The sequence below is a fragment of the Lepidothrix coronata genome, unplaced genomic scaffold (genome assembly GCF_001604755.1).
Source record: "Lepidothrix coronata isolate B3197 unplaced genomic scaffold, Lepidothrix_coronata-1.0 Scaffold149, whole genome shotgun sequence".
Taxonomy (NCBI): Eukaryota; Metazoa; Chordata; class Aves; order Passeriformes; family Pipridae; genus Lepidothrix; species Lepidothrix coronata.
Genome location: NW_016690329.1, coordinates 376,093 through 392,634, shown reverse-complemented (window position 1 = coordinate 392,634; position 16,542 = coordinate 376,093). Strand labels below are relative to the sequence as shown.

Sequence of the window (16,542 nt, the reverse complement as noted above, 5' to 3'; positions counted from 1 at the left end):
GAGAAATGCAGAAACTAGGCAACTTTTGGGTAGAATGCACGACCAGACCCTGCAGCACATCAGACAGGTTACTGGGACGTGGGGCCTGTTTGCCAGGATCCCTACCCCAGGCTGCCAGAGAGGCTCCCTCCTACTGGCAAGAGGTGATAAACTCACTGCCAGCCCCTCACCAAGAGGTTACCCCTCCCAACAGGACAGCAGGGGGGTAATGCTGAAAGACAGGGTCTAGCAGAGCCCCCAAAGACAGCAATAGCACCTTATAAAAAGGTGCTGCCACTATAAGGACATTAGAAAGTGCCACACCTGCAAGCACCAGCAAACTTTCACCTCACCAGCTGGGAAAGTCTTTGACATAATGAGCTGATGTGGGGGATTTTATTTAATTTCCCCCCCCACCCCCCAGATTAGTGGAAAACAGAAAGTCAGTGGTCTGTAGCCCTGTTGCTGACCCTCAGGCCGTGACCTGCCTATTAATGCACACAGTGATGGAGCACCATTGGGTTGGCCCCACCATGGAGCTGATATTCAAATACCCCCATGCAATCCCTGGTTTACTGCAGACTTCCCTGTGCCAACATTTCCTGTCCCAGAGCAGGTCATACCTAGAAAGCCCAAACCTCAGTCAGCAGGACAAAACACACCCATTTCCTTTATGCACCTTGAGCATCACCTTCACATCTGACAAATTCTGTTCCAGCAAGGATTCACACATGGCTTTGGAACCCCGATGCCTCGATGGAGCTGGGAGAGCCCAGCCTGTGTGGCACAGGTTGTCCCAGTTGTGTGGTGATGCCCATCAGCATCCCACGTGAGCCTGACAAGTGTGGACACTGCCACCGCTCCCAGTTAGCTGGTGAAATCCTCTTATCTCCTCCCTGGCTACAGGACAGAGGCAGCACTTTAACCCACAGATAGGAGAGGAGCTTCTTGCTTGATCACACATGAAGCCAAGGAGGGAGGGCCCAGGCAGCGCTTCCCTGAGACAGAGCAAAGGGAAGGGGAAGACAGAGCAGAGGGAAGGGGCAGTGCCAACTGCAAAAACCACCAACAGGAGTAAGAAGAGTCCTGGTTTCTTGCTGGGGGCTTGCAATTCCTTCTTTGGAGGCCATTCCCCTTCCATCAGCACTCCTTGAGCCTTTAGATCCACAAATACAAGTTGGGCTAAATCTGTAAGAAGAGTAATCACCTTTTTTTCATGGGCTGACCCAACTGGGAAACCCAAACGACCATTTGGAGAGAGGTGTCAAATCCATGTGAAACTCTTCAAGAAGGGGCTTATACGGGCACAGGAACTGGCCCTGGCTCTTTTCTGCATGTAAAAACTTCATTGTCGAGCTGTTCGGACAAATGGGAGAGGGGGACAAATCCTCGGCTGCTGCCAAAGCACGATGTCTCCCTGGGAGCACGGCAGCCAGGCCAGTTTACACCAGCATCAGGAACTGGATCACAGTGTATTTGCTCTCTAGGGGGACACGAATTTAGCCAAGAGAAAAACGTGGGTTTGTGTGCAAAACATAGCACATATACCTAATTGTTACTACCGTAGGCAGGTTTTCATTTTTAATCACAGTTTTCCAAGTCTTTAATAATTACAGTTTGACGTTCCCTGTAATACATTTCATTTTTGTTTGACACAGCTTGAAAAGTCACCAGAAATTCCCTCTCGCCGCTTTCCTTGTAGCACCGCGAGGGTACCCGAGCCTTGTGCGCACCAATGGAAGCAGAGCAGCCGAATCCATCCATCCCGGCTGGCAGCACCGCCCCGGTGGGTGACCCGGGGGCAGCGGTGCCGCGGGGAAGGGCCCCGCCCGCGCACACCGGGGATGACGCATCGGATGCTGCCGCGGCCCCGCTCCCGTGAATAATCCTCCCGCAGAAGGAGTCCCTCGGACGTCAGCGCTGGCTGCGATGAGTCAGAGATCAGAGAGCGAGGCTTTTCTGGAAAGAACACCCAGCGGGGGCACGGCCCTCACCAAACCAGCGCCTTTCACTCGCACACCAACGCGGCGGGCTCGGCGAGAGCCGCGTCGGCGGCAGCGCGTCCCCCGGCCGAGGGTCGCTCCGGGGGCTGCAGCCCTGCCTGGGCGCGGAGAGAGCTGACGGCACCAAAACGCGCCGGTGTTTTGGCTCACACGCCAGAAACCACTCAAAGGCACTGACCTGAGCTAATGAGACTCCGCGATACCAACGCAATATCGAACGAGGGCTCTTCCACCCACGCCTCCTGAAATTTCTCATGCATTTCAATCAGGCCAGAAAGCACAATTCCAGGTGCTGTTCTGCAAACAGCAAAGCCTGCAGGCCCTGATCCTGCAAGGTGCCAAGGGTTTCCCAAAAGCACTGGCTGCTGACAGCCTTCTCCTGCCAGGTGTGGAAAGAAACGGTGGTCCCAAGGGCACCTAACCCCAGAGGAGTATTTTAATCCCACAGAATGGTTTGGGTTGGTAGAGACCTTAAAGATCATCTTGTTCCACCCCCTGCCATGGGCAGGGACACCTTCCACTAGCCCAGGTTGCTCCAAGCCCCGTCCAACCTGGCCCTGGACACTTCCAGGGATGGGGCAGCCACAGCTTCTCCAGGCACCTGTGCCAGGGCCTCCCCATCCTCACAGGGAAGAATTGTTTTCAAACATCTAATCAAAACCTACTCCATCAGTTTGCAGCCACTGCCCCTTGTCCAGTCACAACAGGCTCTTGTAAAACGTCCCTCTCCATCTTTCTTGCAGGCTCCCTTCAGTCTTGGACCTGGCTACTTACTCAGGCAAGGGGAAGAGCTGAGTGGGAAGGATGTTTCCCATCACAGTCAAACCTATTTCTCCTATTCCTCTCCCACTCAAATAGGGAGGGAAAGACAAAGGCACAAACACCTTTAGCTTCTAGTAAAAATCAGAGCAGGCTGTCTGAAATAATTCATAAAGCAAAAAGCCCCTTCGTTTCTGTCTTCCCTGTTTGAAATGTTCCAAATTATCAAATAAAGATCTACATCTAAAAAACCATGTCACCCCCTCCACCCTTCAGATTTGAGTCAGTTCGTTCTGAAAGCATTAAATGGGGCATCTGATCACTTCAAGGTTTTTCCCTGACCCTTTTCAACGTACAAACAGAGAGTTTGCTATAATTGGCCTTTTTCCCAGGGAGGTTTCGGTGAGTCAGCATTTTCTGACCAACATATTCCCATTTTCTTCAAATGCTCTCAAGCGACTGCAGTGAAAAGAGTCTGAGCTTTGAAAGGTTGGGGAGAACTTTGTGTGCTCATCTCCTCTCAACAGACCCCTGTGCAGGACATCAGCGCTTCTTTTTTTGGTACATCGACTCCTGCTCCATTTATTCTAACAAACTGATTCCCTACCAGCACTACTGGGCATGAAAGTTTTGTAACTGGGTCAAAAACATGGCTTAGTTACACCAGTTTGCATCAATTGTGGGACTGGTCCGTATCTATTTTTTTTCTTAAAACTGCTCACTGAATTCCTTGTTGCAATTCGGATTTCAGAAATGGAATATGGACATTCTGGAGTCCACCTCCCATTACAAAGTGCTGACGCTCCCTGGACTGTCACCCGTGCGTGACTTCTCTGCCCAGCCCTCTTTCACTGAGCTGCATCAACACTGCCAGAGGCACAAGGAACTGACCCACACCAACCCAGCCAGCCAAAGCAAAGAAAGCATCATCCTCTCCTCTTTCCCACTGGGCTTTCACTGGCTCATAACCAAGCCTAAGCTCTTCAGTCTTGGGCAGTAAGGCAGATCCCACTGCAACCAGCCAAACCTGTGCTGCAGGAATGGAGGCACGAGAAGCCTTATGCTGCAGGAGTGATGGCCTGGTGCTGTGCCCGCAGACCTGCACGGAGAGCTTGGAAGCACCCCAGGACAGCCAGAGCACACAGACAGCTCACTGAGAGGGAGAGGGGAGGGCCAAGGGGCTGGAAGGAAATGGATGCTGATGTCTGTGGGCACAAGAGCACCTCTGGACAACAGGAACTGGCAATTATCTGATGGCAGAGTTGGAACTGCCTCCCGCCATCCTTCTGCAGCAGCACAGCTCTGCCACTGTCACACAGCAGCCCCGCTGCCACTGACACAACGTCCTTGCACCCTCACCAGAACGTGCTGTACCAAAGCGTGGGGCCCTCTGGCAAATGGTCCCACCAAGCCTGCAGTCCTGTTCCTTCTGCCCAGCTGATGCACTGCATCAGTAAATCAGGGGCAGAGATAAAGAAGAACACACCTTAAAAACACTTCTCAGTCTCTCCACCCAAACTGATGGGTGACTGGCAAGGCTGGGATGTGCAGACATGCAGTAATACCCCCAGCAGGAGAACACTGCACTGCTTTCCTTCTCAGAAGGCTGCAGCTGAAATGCGGAACCCTACCAAAGGAGAGAGGATGGAGATGTAGTAAAGGTGGAGAGAAGGAAAGGAAACAGGAGGAGAAAACTTCCATGTGCTTTTCTTACGTCAAAGTGTTCTCAGACTTGCTTAGCTCTAATCTTTAATTCATATTTTCATTACAGTCTCTTTGCTCTGTAAAGTCTGCATTTCGTGTAAAAGGAGCAGCTCAAACATCAATTATTTGACATAAGTCAACCCCTTGGTAAAGTCCTCTACTCTACATATATGTAGGCTCCAATAAAAGAAGCATTAAACATTCATCAAATTAGAAATACATGAAGACAGAGTCTGCTACTCTTCTCATACAGATATGCTTAGCAATCCCAACCTTCCAGAGCAGCAAAAGCAAACCCATCTCTAATTCTTTTAGAAACCCTGACCATGCAGAACACCCCAGCCTCCTGCAATGTGCCTCTGAGTAACCCAGGCATATCAGCAGGTCAGATCCTCAGCTGGAATAAATCAGAGTAAAACAGAGACATTACACCAAAGGGGACAGACTCGGGATTCGGCTTCAGGCTTCTCTTGCAGCGAAATGGTTTACAGCAATGTAACTGGGTAATAATGTCATCTTTGGTCTTTTAAGTCACACCAAGAATCTGATCAGGCAACACCACACCTGAACAGCAACACCACGCCTGCTTTTGTTTCAATACTGCTTTGGCTGCTTGTGTTCTGCAAAGGGAACTTGGCCTCCCAATCTGAATCTAGGAACTTCCTCCCCACAAAAAAAATCCCAAATCTACCCCCCCTACTCTCTATAACACCTACCCCCATACTATCATGATGATAGTGAATCTTGAACTACCACTGCTATAGGTTGGTGCACACAAATTTCAGCAACATTTTCCAAAAGGGAAACAATCACTGACGAGCAGAAGCTTCCTCACAAATATTTCTGAGTTTAAAGAGCAATGCAGACCATGTAATGCGTTTCCCACATCTCTGAGAGCTGTGTCCACTAAAAGACAGCTTTGGAGCCAGTCCCATCTGACAAATGGCTCCTCATAATCCTCCCCAGCCCTTCTCCTTAGGGTGCATTTTGAACTCTCCTGCGGTGGAAGCACGGAAGCATGGTTAGGACTTGGGGTACAAATTGAGGATAGCAGCTTTCAGCTCCTGCCTGGCCTTTGGCTGTCAGGCAGAGCCTTTTCCTGCCGTGTTTAATTTGTGAATTATCCTTTTCTTGCTTGCTGGGCACAGGAAGAGACCACAAAGGCTCGGGCAGCATCAGGTGACCCGTGAGTGTGTGGGTGAACACGTCAGGTCGCAGGGGCTGCTGTCCCGCTGGCTCCTGCGGCAGCTCCCTTTGAATGGAGCTTTTCCCAGCAGCATCCCTGTCACTCTGGCACTGCACAGTCCAGCAGCTCCTGCTTTGTGTGAGCACTGAGCTGTGTGATAGAGTTAATCACATTAAGCGCTGCTCAGTTCATGGCTTTTTTGTTCTCTAAAGGCTTTTCCTCTCTCTTGCCTCTTTTAGTCTCACTTTCTTTGAAACTTCAGGAGGTGGCAGCTCCAACTCAGCCCTCCCTGATGCTATCCAGCACCAGGATGGCTAATTTTGGAAGGTTTAACCTCTGTGTACCTTTCCAAAGCTTTTCACTGTTATCAGATGCCTCTTCCAACAGCTGTGCCCACAGGGAGCAGGGCAGTCTTGAGTCAGCAGGGCATTTCAGCATCTGGATAATCCAACTGCTGGAGATTCCCAAAAGCGATGGAGGGTCTGGCTCTTCACAGGTGCTTACGTGTCGACTTTCCACCAGCAAGTTTGGCACCTACACGCCTTTAACCACTGGGCCCAAAGTGATGGGGATGAATGGGCTCCACTGAAAGGCAATTTCGGGGAAATGACTTCTCTCAAACTGCAGCATTCTGTCAGGCTGGTGTCTGCCTGGCCCAAATACACTGCTTTGTTTTCAGTCTAGATCTTCTACCAGCTTTTAAATCAATCCTTTCTTTCTCTGTTGGTAATCAAATCACTGTACTTGAGCTAACAGGGCACCACAGTTCCCATCCCTGCTGGTAATCCCAAAGAACATGAGCCGGTCCTTCCTGTGCCCCCTCAGCCTGACCTGTCAGTGAGGTGGTGGCCGTGGGGTGACCGAGTGCCCACAAGGCTGGCTGGTGACTGGGTGCCATCAGGGCTTCATCCACCAGGAATGAAGGGTGCTGTGGCTACACTACACTACTGCCTTCAGCCTCCGGGACCCAGGAGAGGACGGTGGAGTCCAGCACAGTCCGGCGTGGGGAACACGTCTTCTCTTGGATGGTCACAATCAACTTGCATCTGCACAACCAATCAGCAAATTGCATAGACTTTGACTGAAGGGGGGTTAAGTGCAACCTTAAAATCTGGCCATTTCAGGAATTTCTGAAATAAATTAGAAGAGGAATTTTATTTAGTTGTTGGTTTGTTTTTTTTTTCCTAAAGGAATCTGCCCATGGCTCCAAATCACTGTTTTCCATAAAGTAAATGAATATGAAGTCTTCTCTCATCCTCTTGCCACATTTTCGGTGTCACCTTTATCCTCCAACAGTTGTATAAAATCAAATGGCAGACAAAACATCCTCTCCCCAAATCCTTCCTTTTTTTTCCCCCTCAAACTTTTAGTAATTTTTTTCCCACATTTTCTTGATTTTTTTTTTTGTCACTGATCAGGTTAGAAGCAGAAGCTTTCCAAAACAATGACCTGGAGCTTCAGCGATCCACATCTTGCAGATAAATAACAAGCTATATTTATGCAATAAAGCACAAGTAGTTTAATATCCATGCACTGGATTATTTGATATTAAAATCTTGGCACTTTTCAAGATAGCTGATAATTTGGAACAACAGAGACCATGGTGGGGAAGTTCTCTTTGTCAACAGTGGTTAACGACATGCACTGTTAATCCATTACCTTCACCTAAAAGGATTTTACATTTAGCCTTTTGTCCTCCCATATCCTTGAAGCCTCGAGGGTCTAACCCTGGGTGTTAAATGAGATGTGCAAAATTCCCTTAGGGACATGGGGAAAATGTATTTGTTTGCTAAAGGAAAGGTTCCCTTGGCTTCCATGGGCTGGGAAAATCCTTAGGGGTTTCCTGAGCAAGATGTGCTGTGTTACAGCAGGATCAGGCTGGGGTGCAGAATGCTTATTTCAAATTAACTTCAACAGAGAAATAATGAGCAGCAAGTTTATATTCTCAGTGAATCAAGAGAGAAGCTTAGGTAAAATGTGGGTTTATATGCACGGAAATAAATTATTATTTACTCACTTCTGTGCTCATGCCCTCAAATATGGAGACATTTGTAGGGAATTATTAATATTTATAGCATATTATAATAAATACCCACAAGAGCTTTGCCTGAAGACATGCTATTTTACCAATGTAAAATCTGCTGAAGGTCAATGGGATCTTTTATTTGTATGTGGAGGGCAGAATCAGCCTCTTTACTTGGAAATCTGTATCAACTGTGATAATTTAAAACTTTAATTAAAGACCCAGTGACAGATTATCTACAAAACGTCTTCCTGCTGCCCAGTATTCCATCAGGAATGTCTCCAGAAGCCCAGGCTGAGTAAGCACACTTGCCAAGAAATATTTCACTGTGGACATGTTAGCTGTTATCTGGCTTGTTGGGTAACAAATTCTTTTGTTGAGGATTGGTGGCAACAAACATTGAATTAAAGGCAAAACCAGACCCCAAATCAGAAATTTATAATACTTATTCTGTTCATCCCTCAAGAAAATGAAAGCACCACAGCAAAGACTATTTTTGCAGCTGTGTTAATGCATGTGTAAATGGGGAAAGTGCCTTTGAAACATTCTGCAGAGCATTTCACACTTTAGAGAGGACAAGAAGCTAACAATTCTATTGTGGCACTTATGAGAATTTTAAAATTAATTTTCCTGACACAGCTGTGCCATAAAAACCCCCAGGACGATGAGTTTTTGCTAATGTCAAGACTACTTTTGGATACAATTCTGAAGGAGCCCTTTGTAAAATCAGGAGAACAGGGGGTGCCAGGTGCCCTGCACTGCCCTCTCCTCACCTCCGCTCAGCTCCAGCCTTTCCCAGGGCAGCTGCGAGGCTGCCAGCTGGGAATTGCATCTGGTTTTCCTTCCACAGAGTGGCAGATGGTGGATGGATGCACAAGTGGCGTGAGGCTGAGCCCCCTGAGAGCAGTGACCAAGGATCAGTCCTTGGAAGGACCTCCAAGGCCCCATGGGGACTCCCTGCTGGAGCACATCTACTCACACCCCCAGGAAAGGGCATGTTGGGAGCGGGTGGTTTCAGCTCTGGCAAACAGCACAGGGAGGAAGGTGGAACACAGAGAATTTCTCCCTCTGTGCACAGCAGGAGGGGAGAGTTGCTTGGAGCTGGCAAAAAGGAGGAACCGATTTAATCTGTATCACAGATTAAACCAGATTAAGAGATGTGAGGGATGATACACTGGGGATCCCCCCCATCCCTGCACCCTGCAGCCTTGCCAGACCACATCCAAGGGGGAGAAGGAAATGGAAACAGCAACCTCCAAGCGATGCATAAGAAAGGTGTTAAAAACACACACGTTCCACCAACAATGGGGCTCAACCGCAGCACTGGATGGATTTATGGGGAGGGACAAGCAGAGGTTGGGAAATGAAGAGTTCAGGGTCAGGTGAGAAGGCCCAGAGGAGGTATGAGCAACACCACATGGGCGTGTCCACAGCCCTGACTAAAGGAGGATGGAGAGCTCACTGGGATTTTTGTGTGGAAAGGCTTTGGCACAGGCAGAGTGGATGGATTTCCTTTTTGAACTGCAGGAAAGCCTGGGGGCAGGGGGGACAGCGTGGATGGTGGCAGCCACGGGCTTGATTTTAACAGTGACAGGCAAGTTTTAGATGCTGTAGAGGAGAGAGTTAACAACAGCTGACACACTTTTGTCTGGAGAAGTCACAATGACTAGAAATAACAACTCGGGGCCATAATTCCGCGGTCTGTCACTACCAGGAAACGTGAAATCCAGTGACCTTTCATCTCCACGACAGAAATGCTGCACAGCACCTGGAGCCATTGCCCTTAAAATCCACTCTGACAAATTGGATGATAGGACATGAAGGTGAAAATGTCCTCTCCCTCCCTCATCCCCAAATTTCAGCCTCCTAGTGAACTCCTCCTGCCCCATGTGTATCGTGGAATCCCTTGCCAAGCAAAGCCAGTTTTGCGGGAGCTGCAGTGTTTAGCAAAGCACGAGACAACAACTTCATTTCTTTTGACAATAAGGAATAAAGCCACCTGTTCACACTGCTTCTAAATGATGGCAGGGAAATTGATATTGGCTTTCTATGAATCTTCAGGTCAGGCTTGTTAGAATCAACACATTTTTGCGTTATCACAGAATCACTGAACAGTTTGGGTTGGAAGGGACCTTAAGAATCATCTCATTCCACCCCTGCCATGGGCAGCAACACATTCCACTAGGCCAGGTTGCTCCAAGCCTGGTCCAAGCAGGCCTTGAACACTTCCAGGGATGGGTCAGCCACAGCTTCTCTGGGCAGCCTGTTCCAGTGCTCACTGTTGCACAGCAATTTTGCCCTTGGTAAGACAGAGTTAAGACTTACATGAATCTGAACGTCTTGAGAGGAAATTATTCTCCTGGTAAGGGCAGCAACAGCTAAACAAGCAGGCAAGCCATGCTGCTGTCAGAGTGCAGCAAATGATGCAGGGCTGTGTTTTTACCAAAAACGAGGATTTTCCAAAATTTTAAAGAGTAGCTTTTGAAATGATGATTTGCAATTCATGTCCTTCGGGAGACTGACTTTTCTTCCCCTCTAACAACTGCATTCCTTGAGCTCATCTGTTTGCCAGTCTAAAATGGTGACCACAGGGACTGAGATTAAGGTAAAATCTTTTCATCACGCTGAAACATGGCACCGAAACTGTCTTGACCACTTTGGCAGAAAGCAAAAGGTATTGGATGGAAGGAAAAAAAAAAACAAAAAAAATTAAAAAGGGGGGGTTCAGTCATTTAAGTGGGTCTGTCAGCTTGCGTTACCTTCACGCATTTGTGAAACTGAGCTTTAATTGACTGGCTGCAGGGGGGAGCTGAAAGACAAAATTTTGGTCTCAAGATGAACAGACAGCTGAAAGCGTTGTGCTCCTCATTCATTAGGATGTGTCAGAGGGATTCAGATGGGAAGAGACACAGCAATGGCTGCTACTTTCTCCCAAGTCTCCCAGACTGTAAGGGAGCGTGCCACACTCAGCCACATCCAAGAGCAGTAACAAAATGCTCATCCATATTCCCTAGGACAAATGAGACTATCTTGATGCCTACTAATTTTTATCACCATGTCAATTATTTCATTGCGTTTGTGATGGATACAGACAGAACTCCAAGCTTTGGCCAACCGTTAGCCAGTCAGCTCCAGCTGCAGCAGGAGGAGCAGAAAGCCCAGATGGGAGGTCTCACATCCCATCCCTACAGCCAGGCTGGGACACAAGGAGGGGTTCAGCTCCCCTCCACGGCTCCTCAGTCCCAAGGAACAGCCATGACCCACCGCTGGCTGAGCTGTGCTGCAAGCCCCATTCTCTCTGGCACCAGAGACCAGGATTCCCAAGGCTGCTTTAGAGAGGATGGTGAGAAACACATCCCTGCCTAAAACAGGTTTCAGCTGTACAGCTTTGTATCTGTATCCCCCAAAGATGAGCCAAGAGAGGAGTGAAACCATTTGGTAAAACCATGGGTGAAGCTTCCTGGCTTCTACTTGAGGGTTCCAATCTGTGCCCCAGAGTTCCTTCAGCATGTGGCTGATTTTCCTTCTTGTCCTCCTGTCCTTGTTCCCACCAGCAGGAGCTGCTTCTTTCCCTTTCCCTGGTTATTTGGGCACTCTGATTGTTTTGGAAAGGAAGATGCTGGTCATTCCTGGTCACCAGGGGTGTCAGGGATTGTGACACAGGAAGTCACCCACCCCCAAAGAGGGAGAGTTTGGTTACTGGGGAAATGGTCACGGTGGTGAAGGGTCAGTAGGGAAATCCAGAAGCTCCTGGACCTGTGTGAAGACACCTCTGAGTCTGCACTCCTGGGAAGCCTGAGGGATGCTCACAGGTTGGATTCATGGGACGCAAACCGGATGGGATGTGGAGCCAGTGTAAATGAGGGGGATTCAGGATGGGACCCTACACAGGATGGGAACAGAGGCCAAACACACACGAGCGGCGTTTCCTGGGTGTAAATGAGTCTGAGCTGTGGGTGACGGGCACGGCCATGGCCAGTGGTACCCCCAGGTCACCAACCCAAGACATCAGTCTTGTTGAGTGTGCTGGGAAACCTCACACTCAAGCACAGCAAAGGTGGTGGACAGAACTGGGGAACAAACCTTTTCTCTGCAGTTCATCATCAACAACAACAAACCAATGAAATATCCTATGAACATTTTCTGCTTTCCAACAGCAACACAAAACTAAGTGAAAATCTTAAATATACTTTGGAGCAGAAATCACGGTTTAATAGAAACCTTAGGATTTTAATTAGTATTTTTGGAACAATTTTCCAGACATTTTTTTTAATTTTGCCAGTTCCTTTAGTAAAAATATTTTGCATTTCCAACTCTTCACTTTTTCTCTGTTTTAAAGAGCAGAAAATGTGTTGAAAATGTTATTTCTTTGCAAACATTTTCATTTAGATCCAAAAGCAATCATTACTCTTATCCAGCAGTGGTGATGTATGTACAAGAAAATATATAGACCGTGAATTCTAAACACGAGAAGATGAATCCAAGTAGCTATTTTTTACATGTTTAGAAAGCTGTGAAGAGGTTTCTGTGCAGCTATCTTACCTTTTAATCTGTCTTCACATCCGCATTAGGAGAAAGGTGCTTTTTTAGAGACATACAGTGTGTACAGGCTGCGGTACAAGACTGGGGAGACCTTCTTGGAAACAGATTTCTTTTCCAAAGAGGTACTTTCAGTCATTCCAAAACCTTTCTTGAAAGTATTGATGAATCAGACTCCAATTCATGAAATCACTTCAGAGGACAGGGAGGGCCAACACTACACACACAACTAATCACAAACTAATCACGTTCTGGGCTTGGTGAGTGTCTTACTGGCCACAGGAGAAGTCTACCATTGAATTTGGTGAGTTTTCCCTTGGTCTTGGGTAATAGATATTGGGTTTCTTAATTTAGGGACAAAGACTCTCTGTTTTCTCATAGACTTGGTTCTGTGTTAGACTAATTATGAGAAAAAAGCAAAGACATGAAACAACAATCACCAATATCAGGACTCAGTCCTATAAAGCCTTAGTCAAGTCAGCCATTCCATCTGCTTCCAGGAGAAGACACAGGCCAGGAAGGGTGCCTTTAATTTTCCCAGTTGCCACCCCATAACTGAAGGCCATGCACAAGGAGAAGAAGCCTCCCCAACGCCAGCCTGTGCCAATGGAAGCAAACCTCCTGCGGATGCATCAGTAACAACATTCGAATAAAATGTTTCCTTTACATCTCTTTGTTAATTCAACACAGTGCTTTCTTACCATTTTTGCAGACAGGACAACACTGTTCTGGTTCATAGACTGGGTTGACACACTCGGGAACTGCGCAGTCTGCTACAACACAGTGAACTTCATTGCTGGGCTCGCAGCGACACCATTCGCATGGCGAGGGCTAGGAACAAATCTCAGGTTAGCCCAGTGCCTCCCGCAGCTCACAAGTTTGCAACATTTCCATCTTGCCATAAGAGAAACACATCAGCGTTCAATACCCCTTGACTGCATCATTCATCATGGGTAATACAAATCAACCTCCGGGACAAAAGAGCAACATCTGAAATAGGCACCACAACATCGGAAAAAACAGCGTATGAGCCTTGTTTTCCCAGAGGGGGTGTGGGGTTCTTTAGCCTTCATGAGACTTTAGGTCCCTTTGCCAAAAAAATGAGCTAAAGCCACTAAGCTGTACCTCTGCTCTCCCCATGTGTGTTATCTGACGCATCTGGCGCCAGAAGAGCAGGATTTTGGGAAGGTGACGAGTGTTGGTTCATCCCAGGAAGGGAGGACAGAGTGATTTTCCAGGACATACTGCTCTGCCTTGTAGACCACCACTGCCAGCACACCCCAAGCTGTTGGAAAGGTGTTGCTGGGGTGGCCTGTCCATCTGGCAGCCTCTCAGCTTTCATTCCCCCTTTTCAGGGCAGAGGAGAACAGTGTTGCTTTTGGAGGGGCAAAACCATTTTATTCTGTGTTTGTGCAGCACCTGCATCTGGAGTCTGTGAGCACTCCCAAAACATTACCATTAGTTCTGGTCCTGGCCCCTCTCCTGCTTGCTTCAACAAGGTCTGTGAGCAACAGACTCACACAAAATATGTAAATAATTAAGAGACTGAGTAATTCAGCTGAGTCAGGGAATTTTGGATTAAAGCACACAGCTAAATGGATTCGTTTCAGCTCCATGAATCCAAACAGGAATCTCTATCCACCCCTGAACAGCACAGAGTTGTAACAGCCTCACCCTTTGAAAAGCTGCGAAAATCTGTTGAAAAACAGAAAGGTCAGTGGTTTAAGGTTCCCAGTGACTTATGTGTGTGGAAGTGTGATGAAAGGATGACAACAGAGCTAAGAAAGGAGAACAAGAGAAGAAATGAAAGGAAAATAACTTCCTTTCAGTACCAGTAGGTTCAATATGTACCTCCCATTTTCTCAGCAATGGTAGATCCATCACCTACACTTGAATGATTAAATGTGGGTATTGGAAAAAAATTCTGCTTTATGTTGCATTGATGGGAGTCTGCAGCAATGGGAATTCCCCAACATAAAAAAACAAAAAAAAAAAAAAAAAAAAAAAAAAGAAAAAAAAAAGAAAAAGCGAGATGTAAAGAAAGAAGGATTAATCCTGATGTGTTGCAGATCGCAGTGATGGGTCACTCATTTCTACAAGACAGATGAGCCCTGGTTCTGGCAGGTAAAAAGCTTTTCAGTTCACCTCTAAGAAGCTCCATATGTCTTGAGTCTAATAATTTATTCCCAGGAAATTCATTTCTACCTTAAAACGCACTAATTAAAGCTTCCCTTGCTTTGTCTCAGCGTCTGCAGTCTATAATTCCCATCACCTTTCATTTGCTCACGGCTTTGGCAATTTAGATAAAATCAGCACTCCTTGAGCAAGGGAAGAAGCATGTGGAGGTGGAATTCCTCTCTCTAATTATCATTCCTCATTCAATCCTGCTTTGATTTCCGTCTGAAGCATCAGGAATCTAAATTCATTTGACTGACATTTCTTATTCAAGGCTATTTAATAAGAAGAAACAATACAGCAGAAAATAGACAGAACTATTTGCTGGGGGATCAATAAGAAAATTGCTGCTTTGTTTTTACTCATTTTAATCGCTAATTATACGGAGCAGCAGAAGTAGATCTTGTGATTTGTGGAGCCTTTCACTGCCGTATCCTCCAGGACTTGTACCCATCCTCACTACTACGCTGCCTGCAATGCTAAGAAATATGGGATGGGTTTCCAGGACTGCAGCCCAATCCATGGCTTAAAGATGATCAGCACAAGCAGAAGGTGCCCCTGAACAACTCTGCTCTGAGCAAATGAGACACGACGTGCACATCTTTTGCTTCAGCGTTGTCAGTGTAACCTGACAGTGACACTGCAATAAACCATGATGTTCCCTGGCACGGAGAGCAGCTCTCCAAGAGGGGAGAACTGTGCACAATTAAAGCAGGAGAGCACACCCCGGCGGGGACAAGGAATGAGCAGCCAGCAAAAGCAAAGGCTGCCTTGGCATCAATCAGACTTTTCTCTGCCACCTCCTCTTCCCCACTGTATCAAAGTCAAGCTCCTTGGTCTTGCCACCAGGATCTTCCTCTGTGTGACCATTTTTCTCACTTGCCAGTGCCCCTTACCATGGCTCTTCCCCAGCCCCTCACATCCATGGGTGACTCCAGCCCTCCTGTCCACTTAGTTTATGAATGTCTTAGCACTTTCTCCCATGGGATGTGCTTTGGGATCCGATTTGCAAAACCCTGCCCTTTCAGAAAGGACTTTTCCCCAAGCACACTGATTGAGCATCTTTAAACTGTTGTCTGCAGGCTCTGCAGCCAAGCTATTGCTTTCCCTGGAGCTATCCTCCTTGGGGAACAATTAGCTAAAAAAGTCCTCTCTATGGATACAGGCAGTAGGTAGACCCAGCAGCAAAATGACAAACAGGGAACCAGTGAAATACATCCCAAAACTTTGTTTCCTGATTCCTGACCCCATGGAAGAGGGGTGGTTTCACTTCTGTAGCCACTGAAGTTGAAACACCAGTTCCAGAAAAGAAACTCATCCCTATTGGAAAAGGAGGTTGAAAAAATACAGAGGGTTTCTGGAGTAGGAAAGAGAGAGGACACTGTCCCACACGGACAGTGCAAATGCTTTACTGCTGTCCCTTAAACTGATTATTCTGGACACATTGTTAAGATTAAAGGATCACAAAGGTGATCATTTATTTACTCCAGCTGCCCAAGGCAGAATAATCTCTTAGAAGACTTTTAGGAAGGATTTCAAGAGACACTGGTGAAGAAACATTCTCTTCACCACTGCCCAAAAGGAAAGGGCTCCGTCACACACACCAGGGTGGCCAGAGGAAGGAGTCAGCACTTGTTCTGTTGTGTGGCTGGAAAACCTTAAATCTCAGGTGCTGTCAAATGGGAAACATCTGGAATCAGCAGAGTTTGTTAACGAAGGAAGAAGGAAGGAAAATTAAAACAGAGAATAAAGAATACACATGGCTAATAAAGATTTTATGTGCATGAGCACATAATGACAAACTTGATAGATGATATAAACAAACAAATGAAAAAGGCAGCAAAAGGAACAGAATGAAAAACAAGATACACCCTGAGCAGGGGAAATCGGGAAGCCAAACAGGATGTGGACACCACATCTCCTAATCTTCACTCCTGCACCCCTTCACACCAGTTCCCACCGCTTTCATCCTCTCTTTGGAAGCAAATGCCAGGATATGTAGGAATTATGATTGCTAACAGCATCCAGCTACTCCTCTCAGTGATATGGGTCTCCCTGTCTTACAGGGTTGGGCACCAAGTGGTTCTTTAGTCAGCTACGAGGTTTCATAAACCCACAGAAATGTCACCCCTCTGAGATGTCTGTGAGGGCTCCAGCAAGCCCTCAGGTCCTCC

General features: G+C 47.2%; 1 protein-coding gene across 2 annotated transcripts in view; it reads right to left on the bottom strand.

Moving 5' to 3' along the window:
• VWC2L (von Willebrand factor C domain containing protein 2-like) overlaps positions 1-16,542 on the bottom strand; it is a 122,708-nt gene that overhangs the window by 14,211 nt on the left and 91,955 nt on the right. For both annotated transcript variants that reach the window (XM_017828562.1, XM_017828561.1), the window contains exon 3: positions 12,895-13,024. In XM_017828562.1, the coding sequence (XP_017684051.1) occupies positions 12,895-13,024 (130 nt within the window). The remainder of the gene's footprint in view (positions 1-12,894; positions 13,025-16,542) is intronic.